Below are 18163 nucleotides of genomic sequence, written 5' to 3' on the forward strand. Positions count from 1 at the left end.
AGGCCTTGGAGAAGAACAAGCAGTGGCTGGAATATGACCAGCAGAGAGAGGCCTATGTGAGGGCAACTCTGGCCAGAATGTTATGGCTGGAGAAAGAGCTGAACAAAGCCAATCAGGCTCGCTCACAGCAACACAATGAGGACCATTCAGATGGTGAGCCAGAGGGACAGTGGGTAGTGGGCACTCACAACTGAGGCAACAAGGGGCAACAGACTGTCACAACAAGGTTTTTAAGATGTCAAGATTGCCCTTGATTAGCCTACTATTACAGAATATGTGGCTTGCAATGCAATGTCAATAACATGTACTTTATCACTATATGGTGCACGTGTAGGGCTGTATCTGATGTTTTCATTGTGCATTTGTGTAATTTCCTGTTTTGAAACTTTTCATTTTCATCATCTGCCTATCTACATCACAGTGAGGGAGCGAATAAGCCAGGTGCAGGAGCACTATGAAAGTCTCTTGCAGAAAGCCAAAGACGAGCTGGAGGTGCTCAGGGAGCAGCTCGACATGGCCCACCAGAACCTGAAAGTTACCCAAGACTGGTATGTCTACTGCTAAATGAAAATTAAGAATATGGTGTTGCTTAAAGTTGGTAGTTAGCTACATGACAGACCGTTTGATGTGTAGGTGCAAAGAAAAGGAGAGCGAGGTGGAAGAGCTCAAGCAGCAGCTGCAAACTGAAAATATCAGCATAAAAAGTGCACCTGAAGATCATCATTGCTCTGAGGATGAAGAACAATGGCTGACTGCTGAGACCGAAGACCTCCAGTGCAGACTGGATGAGGAGAAGCGCAGGTCAACTAACTTTGAGATGCAGGTACGTCTTCATTGAACTATTCATTCAGTAAGAAAAATTAAAATCTTACCTTTATCCTACAAGTGGGAAAAAAGACAACAAATAATAAAAAATAAAAAAAACTCTTCTCAGTTGACATTCTTTCAGAAGTGCTTGAAAAATTGTCACAGTGAAGACCAGGAAAAGATTGCAGATCTGGAGCGACAGGTATGAAAGTGTTAGTCATCTCAGTTTTGGTCCCCTATCCTTGAATAAATCTTTAGTATTAACTAAAAAATTAAATGATACAAAATAAAAATGAATACATTCACTGTCAATAACACAGATTAATTACAGTTTAAGAAGGAATCATCGGATTGGGTCAATCAGTCTGTCCTTTGGGATTCTAAGCCTCACTCATCTCCAGGAGTGGGCATGTCATGCTTTCTTTCCTCTTTACTTTCCTTCTAAAGGGAACATATCTGTCCTTACATAAGCAAATAACATACTGTAATTATTTGTATTTGAAAATATTCCCATGGTTATTTATATACTATATTATATTCTCAATTGTAATGCAAACTTTTTAAATTTTAGATCAACATTTATTCACAAGACCTTGAGGATGAGAAGGAGAATTGTTCGTATTTAAAGAAGCAAATGGTCAGAGTCCTGAGGAAACTGCAGAAAGACCCTGGGACAAAATTGTCAAAGGTTGGCATGATTAGTGTAAACTTCCGTGCTGGACCTTAAAGCTGCAACAAAAGATTTATAAATAAATATTGATTAGTGCAGCTTTAAGTGTTGTTGGTAAAAAATAATAGAACTATTTAATCCAGTGTCTTATCTGTCATAACTGATTGATGACTCCATTAATATTAGAGAAATCAGCAGGATGGCAACTCATGTGAAGCAGCACACACACCCTCGCTGTGCTCCAGAGACAGCCTTACACGCTCCCCCCCCAGCAGCTTACTCAATGAAAGCTTCCTGGAGTGTCCCAGCTGCCGGACCGAGTTTCCTGCCTCTCACTACAGAGAACTGCTGAGCCACCTAGATGACTGTGTTGACTGAGCTAAGCTGAGAACTTCTTCACTTCTGCACCTTCTGTCATATGGATTGTTTTTTAACTACACTGTGTAACCAGAGCTACAAGTTATCTCAATAAACTATCTGTTAAGTTGCTGATGTTGTGCTTCTTAGTATTTTAAATTAAAGCAAAGCTTTGATTAGCTAGTGGCCCCGAAGATATTCAGGGTCCCTTGAAGATAGATTCTAGTGACTTTGGGGGTCCAGGCTAATTTGCAATGGCAAACCTGGTAAATGTCTCCTGCTAAACATCAGCATAGCTGTAGACTCCTAGTCTTGTTTGTACAGTATTTAAAAAATAAAATAAAAAAGAATAGCTACGTGTGATACTTTGCAAAATGACTTTAGGTCCTGGACCAGGTAAACCTGGTAATCTAATTTGCAACGTAAATAAAAGTTGTGTCTACCTAAGTAGATCTTAACAGCTAATTTGCCATTTACACTCTTTGGTGTTACTGTAGAACAACTCAATTGATTGAAGATTGGATTAAGGCTCCTCAGGCAAATTGTGGAAATCGCAGTCAGCAACTGTAGTGTGTTGTAGAGTTATTCCTAAAGAGGTGATCCACTATTTGCAGGTCTAGCTGTGTTTGATATTGTTTGAAAAGTGTAAAGAATTTGCTCTGAAGAAGAGTTTGCATAACAAATGTGGCATTGAAGTAGCACATAATATAATGAGGTTTAACTACACAGCGTAAAGAACATTTTGTAATGTTTGACTTCCCTTCATGTAGCAGGTAGAGCAAACAGCATCATAGAGTCTAGGCACCACCCTCCACCCCTCTTATCACTGTATGCCTTATCAGCTGCTTCTCCCCCTTCACATCTCTGGCAGTCTCCAGGTGTGAAAATCGGGAAGCATTAGGATCAAAAAACGTTTTTCAGCCTATATGGATTTTAACCCTCACAGTCACTTTCTCCAATTAAGAAACTTCACCTATTTTTCCTTCTTTTCTGAGGCGCGTCACTCAGATCATGTTGCCACCACTATTTTCGAGACCCTGACTATCACTGCTGTTTTCCTGGTCTCCGTGGCATCAAATGCAGGAGCTGCAGCCCTGGTAACCTGGGAATGCAGACTGCTGGCCAACAAGACCATCCTGACCCTCAACTTGTTTGTGGCCGACCTGCTGTTTGTCAGCATGATCCCACTGATTGTGGCAGTGCGGTGGACTGAGTCCTGGATGTTGGGGTTTACGGCCTGTCACACTGTGCTGTATGTCATCTGTATGAGCGGCTGTGCCACCATCACCACCCTGGCCTCCATCAGTGTGGAAAGGGTCCAAGCCATCCTTCGGCTGCAAGCTGTGCCCATTTTAAACCGCAGAGTGGTGATTGCCACCCTCTTCTTCATCTGGGCCTTTTCTGCACTCACCTCCATACCCCTCAGTATTTTCTTCACAGTGATGGAAGTGGATTTCCCTGAGCAGGTATGGATGGCTTGACGGATGGATGAAAGGAAACCTCAGTGTCTCTGCCATGAATGTGTTTTTGTTTATATTCATGTCTTTTCCACAGAAACATGTACACATTTGTACTCTCAGGTGGCCCGACACAACTGCAGAGATTGTGTGGAACGTGACCTTCACTGCCCTGTGCTTTCTTCTCCCAGGATTTATAATTGTGGTCAGTTACAGCAAAATATTACAGGTGGGTTTTATGTGCAAATATGTCAAGAAGTGAAGAAAGGCACTTTTTAAAGACAGTTGAGTTTAATAGGCACTGGGGACCCCAGAACATTTGGATACCTGACATTTTTCTGTAATTTTCTTACATTTAACAAATCCACAATGAGTTAGTCCATCTATCTACATTTAATGACTATGCCTGTGTCATTCTAAAACATTTTTAGGAAATAGAAAACGTTAAATCAACAGGAGTAATCCTTCATCTTTGTGGACAACCTTTTTTTTGTACACATTTTGTATTTTTGTTCCACTCTTTTCATAGTAATGGTTAATTTACATGTAAAAAAGCATTTGTCCTTAGATTGTAAAATTATGTAAGACTTTACCAACGTTTGAGACACATTGGAGACAAACATAAAGGACATCATGTGTAGTGTTAATCAGGTTACATCTCTTCTGTCCACATTATATAACGTCACTACGTGTAATATTACAGTCTGATGTAATATTATTTTATTTGTATTACAGATTGCCAAAAGATGTAGGCTAGGGCTCAGAGACAGACAGCCAGTTAGAAACTCCCTTGAGTACCATGTGTCCCGCCAGGATATGAAGCTCTTCCGTACCCTTCTGGTCCTTGTGCTCTCTTTCTTAATCATGTGGAGCCCTATTTTCATCGTCACCTTCCTCATCCTGGCCAGGAACTTCCTGGATAATCTAGATGTTTCTTCTACCATGTTCTTCTGGGTGGTAACATTCACATTGGCCAACTCAGCCCTCAATCCCATCCTTTACTCAGTCCGCCAGTTCAAGAAAGTCTGGCGCAGGTTCTGCTGTGACTCTGTTATTGTACCACTGAGCAGTGGTCAAGTGCAAGGGATACAGCCATGATTATCGTGATTGTTTTGTCAAATTGAGGATTTAAACTTACATAAAGCATTCAGCACACGTTTCACACCTCATGACATTTGATATACCTCTCATGTAAGATACAATACTCGCTCGTAAGTGAAGTTATTATATTCAAATGCAGAAATGATTTCATACTATTATAAGATTAAAATACCTTTGAAAAAGCAAACACTGTAAAGATAAGTAATTGTATAATAAATTATTGCTTTTTGTGATTTTTAGTCATTTCTAAAATGTATCTTACTTTGAAATGCCAAAAAATAAAAGTGGTATGCATTATAACAGCACAGATTATTATTAGATCTTAGATTTATATTATGCTACCGAGTCTTGCTTTATTACTCTAATTACACATTAAATTTAATTTTAACGTCACTTACACCGCAATATCGTTTCTTGTATCATGGCAACCGCACTTTAAAATACCTTTATTTTACGCCATTTTGCTTACTTTCAGTCTACAATATAATCATTGTCTATTGTTTTGCCTGTATTTCTTGTGTGTTTACTTGTTTGTGTGTTTTTGTTTTTTGCTTTTATTGAAGAAAATGCTGCTGCTGTAATAAGGAAATTTCCCCATTGTAGGATAAATAAAGTATAATCTAATCTAATTTGTCTAGATAAAGTCATATTTACATTTTTATAATAATCGATTCATACCTGTGTTTTGTGTCTTGAACTGGCATGACATTAACCACTTAATTAACTAATATTAAGTCCATTAATTCAAAGTACTATTGTGCAACAAATTTGGAGCCCCTCATATAACACTGCTTATAAAAGACTATTTTTTAGTCATGCCATTGCCTTTTTGTCACCTGGTGTGGGAGTATGTCTCTTAACTAGATCAAAATAACAAATGGCAGTTTACCTGCCAAGAAAAATAATTAAACTCAGACCAGCCGTTTACAATCCCACGTAATCCTGCCAATGATTAAATGTAGCTGCAATAGTAGAACTAGCCCAGCAAAGCCAAGCCGATGGAATCAACGCTCAATTCTTTCTGGAGGAGGGCCTGTAGATGAATTTGGATATTATAATTAGATGTCAGTACTTGTTCTGAATTGATCAGCTGTAGCGCAGTGATATATTTGCATGACCTCTGTGGCTGCTTCCTGGTTTTCTTATGTGGTAGCATCATGAAAAAACAAACTGATATGTACAGTGTATCAAGTACTCATCTTGCTCTAACCCTAACAACACATTTACAGACAAGATGAGCCAGCAATCTCAGATAGATTATTAGTGTGTGTTATCAGAGAGATTTAGGCAGTGGCGATTTCAGACCCTTTTTAGGGGGACTCAAGCCCACCTTACATTTCATCTCAGCCTCTCTAAAAATTAATTTAAAAAAAGTTAGAGTTTGTGAACTTGTGACAGAGGGCAAACAATTACAGGTGCAAAGAAGCAGGTTTAATATCTGTGTCGCCAATGCTATGCACCTGCAACACAGTTAAGGAAAGTTTTATTTTTTTATTGTTTACACCTCATTATCATTTAATTTGATTCTGGTAGTCCATAAAGGGACTTTCGTAGTTTTCATTCCCATTAAGAGCTGAGTCCCCCTAAAGGTCTGATCCTACACTCGTCCTAGATTTAGGAAACGCCCAGGAATTATTGCATTCTTGACTTCTTGCTTCCTGCCCTCTTCTACATTACTGCAGGTCATACTAAAAGTGCCATAACTCGGTTAACATTACCTGTGATAGGATTGGCCACCTGAAATGACCAGTGGCTGGATTTAGGAGTTAAGAAAGCTCAGGGCCTTTATGACCCTTGCATGACCGTCGTTAGTTCCATTGGGATCCCCTTACCCCGCAAGCCACTCACTACCTTCTGTTACCGAGCAAACGTTTGGAGCTGTGTCCACATAAAAGATTTAGATATGTCACAGTAGGGTCAGCGCTGCAACATCTTCTGAAGGCCACCTTTACTGCTCTGCTGTACACATCTGAGAGGAGCAGCCTTGTGCAGCTGCAGAAGGGATCATTCATCCAAATTTGGACAACATGGCAGACAAAGACACAGTAGAGAAGTTCCTTGACAACAACCCACAGTTTGCTAAGGAGTACTACGACAAGAAAGTCAAGGCAGATGTGATCACTGCTGCCTTCAACAACAAGGTCCAGGTCAAAGACCCAGCCTCTTACAATGATGCCACCACCATCCTGGAGGCTGAATTCACATTCGATCTCATAAAGGAGATGCAAGCTAACACCCCGATGGAAAAAGCTCTGCATACAATTCTCCAGAGGATTGCTCTGCTGGTCCGGGCTGATCGATGCAGTTCAATTTGAAAAGAATTTAGTGGATCCCAATGCAGAGATTGTTTTTCCCACCGACATGGGAATTGTTGGATGGACAGCACACTCCAAGAAGCCTCAGAACATTGCTGATGTTAAGAAGGTAAGCTAATGAAAAAGAAAAAAATACTATGGTAGTGAAAAAAAAATTGGGCTTTGTGGAACAAACAGACCAAACCAGGCTGTATTATGGATGAGACATCTGAGGAAACATACAGTAGATACATCTTGTAATTCTGTTTTATTAAACTCTAAAGACTCCATGTTATCTCTGGAGAGATACAGTGTAGTTCAAACTGCACTAAAACTGTGTAGCTACAATATAAACTAGGGATAAACTAGAAGGACTTATTAAAATGCATAGAGCAGGGGTCTTCAACGTTTTTTAAGCCAAGATCCCCTTAGCTGAAAGTGAGGCTGAGCAGGGACCTCCTTCTACAAATATTGTACAACATACAGGCAAAACATGGCAGAAGAATTACCAGTAATTGATTATTTTTATTTTCTGTTTTAGTATGTCTCACATTTTCATTCTGATATGTAACTTAGTAGTACACTGTGATAGCATGCATGTGTGTTTATCTGTAATGTTCTTTTACATTTATCTTTGTTGACACACAACTTTTCACTGTTCTCCTGTAATTTTCAGGACTCTCATTTCTGTGACTTTGTGGATAAAAGCACCAAATATACTACGAAATGCATGATTGCTGCTCCCATTATGTGTGAGAAGGAACCCATCGGTGTCATCATGGCACTCAACAAACAAGGTGCTGATGAATTTTCAAAGAGTGATCAGGAGGTGAGTGGACAGGATGTTCATAAATATAAGAGGGTATTTAAAACGAGTGCACTTAGTTGGGCTGAGAACCTGAAAGTATGTTGTTAAGGCTGCATGGTTTTACCTGCTGTAGTAGTCAGATAAATCCAGTAGAAGAGTCTCATCACTTTTTCATTTTTAGCCCACCAGATATTTAATGGCTTGACTCTGTGCTTTCGGTCACTGTTATGACAGTTCAACTAATAATCCATTTAGGAAGGCAAAGCTTAGAAAAATGTTTTCTTGTCTTGTTCCGATACCTATTTCTGAATTTAGAGGTTATTCATGTGAAAATCTGTTGGAGAAACTGATTGTAGTTTTCATTAAGGAACATTGATAGGGAACATTTCATTCATGAACCAATATGATTCTTTCATTACAGCTCTTCACTAAATATGGGAATATTGCTGCTGTGGTTGCTTTCCAAGCCCACACTTCATGCATGTGGGATATAGAGTCCAGGAGAAGCCAGGTAAAAATACACAGTAATGAATCCACTTGTCCAGTCTGAAAATATTTCCACAATTATAGAATGACAGATAATCAAAGGTTCCTGTGCAAATTCTGAGCAGTGATACTTTTCTTTGCCATAGGTGTTACTGTGGTCAGCCAGCAAAGTATTTGAAGAGCTGACGGATATTGAGAGGCAGTTTCACAAAGCCTTGTACACAGTGAGGACATATATCAAGTGTGAGAGATTCTCTGTGGGACTGCTGGACATGACCAAAGAAAAAGTGCGTACTGGAAAGTCTGAAAAAGCTTTAATTCATTGAATTAATAATGCAGTATATTGAACAGGATATTGGTCTTTTCTCCACCAGGAATTCTTTGATGAATGGCCAATCAAACTAGGAGAACAGGAGGCATACAAAGGCCCCAAGACACCTGATGGGAGAGTAAGTCCAAAGCTGGGTTTGCTATTTTCACATTATTCTTGTTCACCAATTGGTGAAGATTTTGATGAATGTAAAAAACCCTCTTTATGTGTAAAACATTCAGGAAATCAACTTCTACAAGATTATTGACTACTTGCTGGAAGACAAAGAGGAGATTAAAGTTATTCCGTAAGTATCCTGATGCACTGTAACAACAGTGTTATATCGCTTTATTTGCATATTTTGAGGTTAACTGATTATAAAAAGGCACACAGTTACTCATCCATGTTGAACTCACAGTGGCCCTCCTGCCGACCACTGGGCTCTGGTCAGCGGACTACCAACATATGTGGCTGAAAATGGATTTGTAAGTTCCACTTTTGCCATTTTTTTATGCAAACGCTTCAGTAGTTAAACAATCAGTGCCAATCAATGATCTGCTAATCTCCAAACACATGTGATGACTTCTCTTAGATCTGCAACATGATGAATGTTGGAGCAGATGATTACTTCAAATTTCAGGTGAAACATTCTTCATTGACAACTGACATTTAATTCAATTCATTTTTTTTTTTTTACAACACAACTAATTACTAAAATAAACTGAATGTTCTATTTGATTCTGCTTGACAGAAAGAAGCAGTGGATGAGACTGGATGGGAGATTAAGAACGTCCTGTCCCTCCCCATTGTCAACAAAAAGGAAGAAATTGTTGGTGTTGCCACTTTTTACAACAGAGCAGAAGGCAAACCATTTGACGAGAATGATGAACAAATTACAGAAGTAAGGATAGTTATCTGTCCTCAGTAGCACTAATTTGATCTTGTTTTAATGTTAAGGCTTCCAAATATTATATTTTTCTAATGCTGTTATAACACACTCCCAACTTACTTAATCTATTTTTTTACTACTGTAACATATGGTAAGATAAGTTTTGGATTTGTTCATGTCCATAGGCTCTAACCCAGTTCCTTGGCAGGTCCACTCTGAATAGCGACACATACGACAAACTGAACAGGACAGAGTGGAAGAAAGAGATTGCACAAGAAGTTCTCATGTACCAGACAACAGCCACACTAAATGACGTGCAGACCATTCTGGTAGGCTGCTGCCACACTCAACTTATATAATTCAACCAGACTGTTAAAAGATTAATAGAATGAGCTCCCTGTAAACTACCTTTTCCACACAGAACACTCAAGACAAGTTTGGCTCTGTACCAGAGGACTGTGACCAGAAGGAGATGTACAAACTGTTGGTAAGAACACTGACGTGAGGGGTGCAATTCTCCAAATGAACTCGGTTTGTTTGTGATGGCTTATTGACTGTGTTTGCACTGTTTCCAATGCGCAGAGAAGCAACATCCCTGACGCCAAGAAGGTGGAGCTGCATGAGTTCCGCTTTAGTGACTTCCCCTTGTCGGAGGTGGAACTCATCAAGTGTGCTGCTTCTTTGAGCTGGGAGTGGTAGAGAAGTTCAAAGTCCCAGCCGAGGTACAGTATACAGTTGTAACTAACTCTATAACCTTGAAAGACATTTACAGTATATGTGATCTGAGTTAAAGGTTTGAACTAGATCTACTTTTTGAGCCAGCAGTGCAAATACAACGATTCTTTTACGATTTTAACGATTTTACCTCTGTATTGTTTTTTTGTAGATCCTGACACGATGGATGTACACCGTTCAGAGGGGATACCGTGACATTACCTACCACAACTGGAGGCACGGCTTCAACGTTGGACAAACCATGTTCGCTCTGCTGCTAGTAAGTCAGATTTCTCATACTAATATTTTAATTTTTTAATTTCTTGTTCTGCTGTTTGTTATAATACAGGCTTGTCCTCTTTGTTTGTCATCAGACAGGCAAACTGAAGAAGTATTACTCCGATCTCGAGGCCTTTGCCATGGTAGGTGCCGGATTCTGCCACGATATTGACCACAGAGGAACCAACAATCTCTACCAGACCAAGTAAGATTTTTGTGTGACATTTTTTTAGGTGACACCAGTGACAAATTCATTGGTGAGAAACATGATCAAATCCAAACATTTGACTCATATGTTCTGATGGACTCTTATAGGAGTTTATCCCCACTGGCAAAACTGCACAGTTCCTCAATTATGGAGCGGCATCATCTTGAGTACAGTAAGACACTGATGGAGAATGAGGTGGGTCCATATGTGTTTACATGAATATGCTTAACAGTAGTTGTGGTTTGAAATAGTCACAAATTTGTTTGCAAATGTTTTTCAACCGGTACCTTTTAGATTTAGGGACTCTTGGCTGCCGTCTAAACTCTTTATCTGCTATCGTTCACAGAACCTGAATATCTTCCAAAACCTTCAGAAGCGTCAATTCGAGACGGTGCAGCATCTGTTTGAAGTTTGCATAATTGCCACTGATCTCGCCCTTTACTTCAAGTAAGACATATCCGGAGTTTAGTTCCATCTACGTATATAGTAACACTTATTATTATATTATACTATATTATAGTAACACCTGATTGGAATTTTCCAAGGACCTTTGAAAAGATCTGACAGCTTTCTCATCTTTCAGGAAGAGAACAATGTTCCAAAAAAGACAGGATCAGCTACATCTCCAACAATGCAACCAGGAAGGAAATAATCATGTAAATGCAGAGAGTTTTTTTTTAAATGCAGAGTTTATTTACAGAGTTACTTTATCATGTGAAATAGGCATTTCTGTCATGTCATTTCTCTACATTGTCTTGTGTTTATGCTCTAGCTGTCTATATTCAAAAATGTTCTTCCATGGTGTTGTGTTTTCCGCAGAGCAATGATGATGACAGCTTGTGACTTGTCAGCCATTACAAAGCCATGGGAGGTTCAGAGCAAGGTGTGTCCCATTTTTCAGACCTGTAGTGTACTTGAGGTGATTATGGGTGATCATTTACCCAAATGGTCTTATGTTCTCCTGGTTCTGTGGTCTTAGGTCGCACTAATGGTGGCAGCAGAATTTTGGGAGCAGGGAGACCTTGAAAGGACAGTCCTAGACCAGCAGCCTCTTGTAAGAGCTTTAAACTATGGTTTGTGGTATGCTGCCTGCACTGTATACGTTGTCATAAAGTCATAACAATAATCATCTTCTCCTGCTTCGTCTTCTTTAGCCAATGATGGACAGAAATCATGCTGAGAAGCTGCCTAAGATGCAGTGTGGTTTCATCGACTTTGTCTGCTCTTTTGTGTACAAGGTATCTAGATACATAGTAAAATACTTACATCATATCAGTGTATATATATTCCAATTAATTTTTTTGGGGAAATCTGTGTGTTTGTATCTGAACTTACACACACATTTGTGTGTTTGCAGGAGTTTTCTCGCTTCCACACAGAGATTTCCCCCATGTTTGATGGGCTGAATATCAACAGGGGCGAGTGGAGAGCTCTTGCAGATGTCTACGAGGCCAAGATGAAGGCTATCGAAGATGAGAAGAAAAAGCTGGAAGGTGGAGGCGAACAAGGTGAACGCCTCAATCCTCCTGCTCATTCTGCATTTGTGTTGTCAACTGCCCTCTCACCATCTTTCTCATTTATTCCTTTTACAGTTCAAGATGGTGGGAATTCAAAGACATGCGTTATCTTCTAGACCTCCAGTTTATGAATGTTTGTCTGGATGTGTATTTGTACAGTGTGTGTATGTGCACAAGCATGAGTTCACAGGTGAGGAAGTTTTAAAAAAAAAATCCTAAATGAATATTTGTATACATACTGTATATATCCTCTGATACAGGAAGCTGTTTTAGTTGGCACCAATCTTGAGCACATACAGATTGTATGTAATACTATGTAAACGTTCTTGAACTAAAATAAGGAAACTTCATCATTATAACTATTTATACTGAATATAATATACGTATATTTAGCTCACTTGTTTTGTTTTGGACTTGATATGAGTAGAAATATTAGGCTGCAAATATGATGCAGTTATATCTGGATACTTTTCGTGTATAAAAACTACAGTAAAATGCTTTTATTTTGTAGAGAAAGAGCACACTAAACAAAAGTACTAGTTGCATTTTTGTAAGTGCAAGTATGTGCTTTCAAAATTTCAAGCATATGTCCCTGGCATATGAGTAAGAGATGTAAGAAGATTTAACTGAATTGGATTTGGTTAAAAGCCACGTCAAGTCTCTAGTCTCGTCAAGCTTTTCTTTGTAAGTCCCCTGCTTACATAAAGTAAAAATACTGACGTCCTGCTCATAAGTCAGCGTATGCAGAGTACATGTGGCATTTGACAGGACAGGGAGGTGTCACGTGAAAACACTCTGCACCATGTATAGGAGAAATGGCGTTTAAGTGTGAACAACACATCAATTATAATGTTTAGATTTCTTAAAACACAGCTTGTGATTCTATTTTCTGATGCAAAAGTTTAACACAAGAACTTTAAATCTCAGCGAATGCAACCTTTGCAAAGAAAATTAACTAAAATGAATGTATAGCATTTAAATACGTAATTATATGTGTAATAGCATCATGAATTTCAATAAAGTTTATTTTCAAATCATGCATTTTTGTGCATTTAAATACATTCTAGCCCAATCCAAATGCACAAATTTAAAAATAGTGATGTCATGCTTCATTTAAGCTGCATCATGGATGTAAAACCAATTGCCCCTCTCAAGGCAAGGCAAGGCAAGGCAGCTTTATTTGTATAGCACATTTCAGCAACAGGGCAATTGAAAGTGCTTTACATAAAATCAGTTAAACAGATAAAACACAAGTAAAAACAGTTAAAAATCATAAGCATTAAAAACCGATAAAACACATGAATAGTTAAAAACAAAATAGAAACATTAGGACACATAAAACACGAGAATAAAAGTTACAGTGCAGCATAAAACATTTAAAGAAATGAGCAGTTTGTTCCAGATATGAGGAGCATAGAAACTGAAAGCTGCTTCACCCTGTTTAGTTCTGACTCTGGGGACAGAAAGTAGACCTGTCCCAGATGACCTGAGAGGTCTGGGTGGTTCATAGTGTAGTAGCAGATCAGAAATGTATGTCTCATGACAAATAAGGTTCTATTTGACTACAGCAGTGTCAGGGTATATTAGCAGCAGCACATGGATATTTGAATAGAACGAATTTCCTGATGGTGACTTACAACCACATTGATTCCAACATGTCTATGTATACACTACATCATAAACTAATGAGATCTAGCTAAAGGGGGCTTTATGAGAGCAGGACTGACCAAACAAACATCATCTCTTAATCAACTTCTAACAAGCTTACAAGAGACCTGTGTCACTGATTTGGAACTGGTTTCTGTTTTCAGCTATTCATTCATCAAATGTCAATGCATATCCTTATGAGAAAGAGGAATATGCATGTATTGTAACTAGACAAATTGGGAATCCTGACACTAACTTTATTATCACAGTTTAAAAAGATACATGAAGAAGAAAATATATACTATCACCCTTTGTAAGCTGCAGTTTGCAAAGGTTCACATGGGGTTTGATGTTAAATTTAATATATTAAAACATTTTACATATTTCTCTGCAGTGATGGTAAATTATTGTGTGCCAGATATTTATTATATAATTTAAGAAGATGTGTTTTCTTGTGTCACTGCCATAAGTAATCATCCATTTGATATGAAACTGCCAGGTGGAATGCAGGCTTCATAGTTCATACAGGAACCAGAGTTCATCTCAGTTTCTGAAGCCTGCAGTCACATCATGGGAGGTAAGCCGGCTTTGTGGACTGACATGACACCTTAAGACAGCATCTAGGTCCAGAGGTCGAACAGTAAAACAAGAGTATGCCTACAAAATGTGCTGCTTTCTCTGGTGTAGAGGGTGAGCAAGAGGGTGGCCTCTTCTATTTTTTAACCTTAATACGAATGATTGTCAGATAATGACACTGAATGTTAAGTCTAATTTACTGCAATTTAGAACCATATTAATAATGATCACAATAACTAATTTAGGATTAACAATCTCAAAGAAAAAATAAGAACAGAAAGATGCAATATAGAATTTTATTTATTTGAATTTTTTAAAACTGTAAATATCTTTATTGAGATGAAAGCTCATGAATCAGTCCACCTGTGACAGGGCTCTACTGGCTCCTCATTTCCCTCTAGTGGGGATGTCAGACCATCAGGGAAGACAGTCACTGATTTTGTATCTGCAACAAGAAAATGTTGAATTTTTGCTTTGGAAATATATTTATTTTTAATTCTCTTTTTTTGCTATATAGACATGTTAATGAAGTCATGCACTTACATATAGTCGTATATTTGTTTTTAGTTACAGAAAACCAATAACACAGATATCAAAAGTCCTTTACCAGTCAGAAACACAAAGCTCAGGCGTATCAATAGCTGCGGACATTGCTGTGGTCAAATAGTTTCTGGACAGTGTGTGTTCTATTCTGGCAATGAATGAGGCATTTATGAAGTGCAAAGACTACCCATCATCTTGCAGCACAACAATAATATCCACTGTTATCCACTGTCCATTTAGTTCAAAAGCTGCTCATGAAAAAATGACATTTTTTACTTTCTGTGCCTTCCAGCTCCGCCATGTCCACAATTCCCCTCTGAATTTCTCAGAAGTAAGCAGTCTCCTTTATCTTCCTCACTTGTAATTGCTTTATTCTTCCACCCTGCCCCTTTAAACAACAAAGTAGCATAAAATGAGACCGCTCTCAGAGCATGTCCAGCTTTCTTCTTCACAGGAGAAATTGTATTATCACCAGAAACAGATGCTGGATATCAAATGGTGTAATGCCATCAGGCCCAGAGAGACTGTAGGTCCAGAGCACTATGTATTCAGAGACTTTTTCAAACTCCCTGCACATGCTTCTTCCCAGAAAGGTCTGACGCATGCAGCCCCGCCAGACACAGTGAATAAACATGTTAATCTACTCTGGAGAGATCTGCGATATTAGATGGTGAATAAGAAGACTTTATAGGTCTCCCATGTCATGTTTGGCACATACAACAGTGCAATAAAAAAGGCAATCAATAATAGCAATAAAGGCAATTATTAATAGCAATAAACCATTAGAAATAATGAGCTTTCTTATTTGGCTTTGTGCAATGAAATAATGGTCCAGAAAAGCAGGATGTGAGAAAAGACTTAGTCCTTTGTCTGTGAGGGGGATGGGGTTCATTTGACTGAGCTAGAGCAGATGTCAGAGTGACAGGAGGGCTTCCCCACACCCCTCCATCACAGGGCAGCAACATTTTGCATCCAGCAGTCGCCATGGAAACCACGGGCAAACCAGGAAATAAACCTAAAATGTGCACACAAAAATATGAGAACAATTGGAGCAAAACACAAGGTTACAATCACAATTATAATAATAATACAAGCTATGGCATACAATGAAGCAATGTGAGGCAATACTATCGCTCTAGCCATTTCCATGAAGATGACAATTAATTTTAATCGGGTTTCCCACCCGCTCCCCGCAAACCCGTGTGCGTCTGCGCAAAGGCAGCAATCCGCTGGCTCATGTCAGAGCTTCCTTTCCCCCAGCTGATTCACGAAAATTTATACCATTCCATTGCGTAGCCTATTGGGCTCCGCGAGGTCGACACGGAGAGTGTAGCGTTTGCTGAAACCATAGGCGTGGTTTTGGATGGAGAAGATGCTCCGTCTGCTCCCGCTGGCATCTCCACCTGCCCTCACACCACGTTTGTCACCGCGCCAGCTGGTATTTTTCTGAGTTTTTTTTGTAGATCTTTGTCACCGGGGGATATTGATTTTTTGTCTGGGGGTGAAGTGTAATTACAGCGCCGTGGACGTACGGTTTAATCACCTCCAACGCGTGCAGGACAGAAGTGGACAGCGCGTCGCTTGGCCTCCAGGCAGCCGCAGCAGTGGAAAAGGAACCACAGCGGAGACCCTGGTTCATGTGGAGGGCTGTTCGACTCGCAGGTCGTGCCCGCACCGGTTCGCAAGGATGGAAAATACACGCAAGATTCCAAAAAGATCGCCCTGGCTTTGCGTACTTGTAGTGGCGTCTGTTTTACTTGTAGTGGACAGCAAGAAAGCCAGACCGCCTCGCTGTCCCCCATCATGTACATGTACCAAAGATAACGCGTTGTGCGAAAGCGCAGGACTGATTCCTCGCAGCTTTCCACCCGATGTCATATCACTGTAAGTCGAATGTATTATTATTTGAATAACGCATTCCTAACCCGTGCTTTCCATTACAAAGATTTACAGAACACATTTGTATCTGCTGAAGAAGACGTGTATTTCTGTGCTGCTGCGGCACAGTAGCCCAATCCAAGGAACAGATTGGAATAGCAGTTTGTATGAGACAGTCTATTCATTAAAGCTAACCAGTGTGTCTGTCTGTCTGTCTGTCTGTCTGTCTGTCTGTCTGTCTGTCGCATGTTCTCCCCTCTCCACAGATCATTCGTCAAGTCTGAATTCACTGAAATCCCGAAAGAGAGCTTCAGCCACATACCTGCCCTGCATCTCCTGTGAGAAATCTCTGGAGCTTTTTGTTCTTCAGTCTTTGTTGCATGCTGTCAGTCCCCAGTGAGGGGATCAACGCCATGTTTAACATGTGAAGACATCTCCCCAATGATGATGCTACTACACATTACAGCCTAATGAAATGGGTCTTGCTGTAGCCATCTGAATGGGGAGCTCAAACCAATAACTGCTTTGGAGAAAATTACCTTTCTAAATGATTTCCCTATATGCCTTTTTATGTCAAGGTAGAATAGCCTCTCTGCTGGGCATTGATCCAAGTCTCGCCTTAGCATGTATTTGTGCATCAGACGATTTCAAAAGGAGATGAAGGGGAATCCCTTCTTTTGAAGAGGGAATCCCCCTTCATTCCTGTCTACTGGGGTGGAGTATTGACTGAGTCACAATGCCCTTCAAAACAATGTAAGACTGCAGGAATCCTAATAGAACATTGATCCTTGTCTTTGATGTAGTTGGGTTACTGTGATAGATACAGAGGGGGGGGGGGGGGGGGGGGTGTTCTATCAGAGTTCCATCTTTTTCAGAGCAGCTGCTAATGTGGGACAACAGCTTGTTGTTACCATAATTTGTGAGCAGGAATAGTGAAATAATATGGATCTCTCTGCACAGCCTCTTCACAGCCAACAACCTGGAATTTATAAATGAGGATGCTTTCCTTGGTCTTCCTCATCTGGAGTATCTGTGAGTAGAAGGTTCAAATTTATACTAGAAAGGTTTCCAAAAGATTTTCTCCCTTCTCATGCATTTATTCAACACCTTTTTCAGGTTCATCGAAAACAACCAAATCAAGTCAATTTCACCACATGCTTTCCGTGGGCTGAAAACTCTAGTGCATCTGTAAGTATGAACTGTATTTCTTGCTTCTCATGAAAAAGAATTACAAAATAAGAGTACTTACAATCGGATGATAATTCAATTTCTGTTTGATTTAAATATAAAATCTTTTCACTGATGGTCTCTTTGTAAGAAAGAATGGAAGGAAGCTTTCTGTTTCTGTTTGTATCAGCAGAACGTGTTGCATCTGTCTGCTCCACTCCACTCTTAGTTGATGTACAGCGACTAAAATTACCTATGAAAAAGTAGAGTTAGCCACTCTTAAGCTAAGATATCTGTTGAGCACGGACACAATATGATGTGATATTCAAGACAAAGCTCTGAGAAAACTAAGAAAATAAAGTACAACAACCTGTTCAACACAGCAATGGCCTTTTTGTTGCAGAGAGGGACTTAAAATGGCTGGGGAGGCAGCTCTATATAGTGTGTGCTGGGGG

At 39.6% G+C, this 18163-nt stretch overlaps 4 protein-coding genes across 14 annotated transcripts in view; all 4 read left to right on the forward strand.

Moving 5' to 3' along the window:
• The window catches only part of LOC116704872 (free fatty acid receptor 4), a 23123-nt gene extending 18513 nt beyond the window's left edge, over positions 1-4610 (forward strand). For 3 of the 11 annotated variants that reach the window (XM_032540557.1, XM_032540556.1, XM_032540555.1), the window contains exons 5-11: positions 3-153; positions 422-548; positions 634-823; positions 935-1009; positions 2830-3300; positions 3389-3520; positions 4027-4609. In XM_032540557.1, coding sequence (XP_032396448.1) covers positions 3-153; positions 422-548; positions 634-823; positions 935-1009; positions 2830-3300; positions 3389-3520; positions 4027-4389 — 1509 coding nt within the window. In that variant the 3' untranslated portion in view covers positions 4390-4609. Of the gene's footprint in view, positions 1-2; positions 154-421; positions 549-633; positions 824-934; positions 1010-1378; positions 1496-1663; positions 1970-2829; positions 3301-3388; positions 3521-4026 lie in introns of those variants that run through there. The other 8 variants (XM_032540560.1, XM_032540559.1, XM_032540554.1 and 5 more) reach the window with 7 other exon arrangements.
• Positions 4611-6080: 1470 nt separating this feature from the next.
• LOC116704876 (cone cGMP-specific 3',5'-cyclic phosphodiesterase subunit alpha'-like) lies at positions 6081-6723 on the forward strand. The gene has a single exon (XM_032540567.1). It carries the CDS (start codon positions 6420-6422, stop codon positions 6705-6707), a length of 288 nt encoding a protein of 95 aa, XP_032396458.1. The 5' UTR covers positions 6081-6419; the 3' UTR covers positions 6708-6723.
• Positions 6724-8130: 1407 nt separating this feature from the next.
• Positions 8131-13090, forward strand: LOC116704875 (cone cGMP-specific 3',5'-cyclic phosphodiesterase subunit alpha'-like). The gene is given in 21 exon segments (XM_032540565.1): positions 8131-8267; positions 8355-8429; positions 8533-8597; positions 8709-8775; positions 8883-8930; positions 9042-9191; positions 9365-9508; positions 9601-9666; positions 9762-9852; positions 9855-9901; positions 10066-10173; positions 10268-10377; positions 10488-10575; positions 10727-10827; positions 10964-10981; positions 10983-11036; positions 11200-11263; positions 11360-11434; positions 11535-11618; positions 11738-11888; positions 11973-13090. Coding segments are annotated over 21 exon segments (1662 nt in total). The 5' UTR covers positions 8131-8252; the 3' UTR covers positions 12014-13090.
• Positions 13091-15858: 2768 nt separating this feature from the next.
• LOC116704874 (leucine-rich glioma-inactivated protein 1) overlaps positions 15859-18163 on the forward strand; it is a 6064-nt gene continuing 3759 nt past the window's right edge. Inside the window, exons 1-4 of the mRNA XM_032540564.1 lie at positions 15859-16547; positions 16808-16879; positions 17502-17573; positions 17658-17729. Of these exons, the coding sequence (XP_032396455.1) occupies positions 16351-16547; positions 16808-16879; positions 17502-17573; positions 17658-17729 (413 nt within the window). The 5' untranslated portion in view covers positions 15859-16350. The remainder of the gene's footprint in view (positions 16548-16807; positions 16880-17501; positions 17574-17657; positions 17730-18163) is intronic.

Source organism: Etheostoma spectabile, chromosome 17 (assembly GCF_008692095.1).
Source record: "Etheostoma spectabile isolate EspeVRDwgs_2016 chromosome 17, UIUC_Espe_1.0, whole genome shotgun sequence".
Taxonomy (NCBI): domain Eukaryota; kingdom Metazoa; phylum Chordata; class Actinopteri; order Perciformes; family Percidae; genus Etheostoma; species Etheostoma spectabile.

What these genes read in the sequence shown, in the direction of transcription:
- LOC116704876 (XM_032540567.1), top strand. Translation starts at nt 6,420, where the DNA reads ATGGCAGACAAAGACACAGTAGAGAAGTTCCTTGACAACAACCCACAG.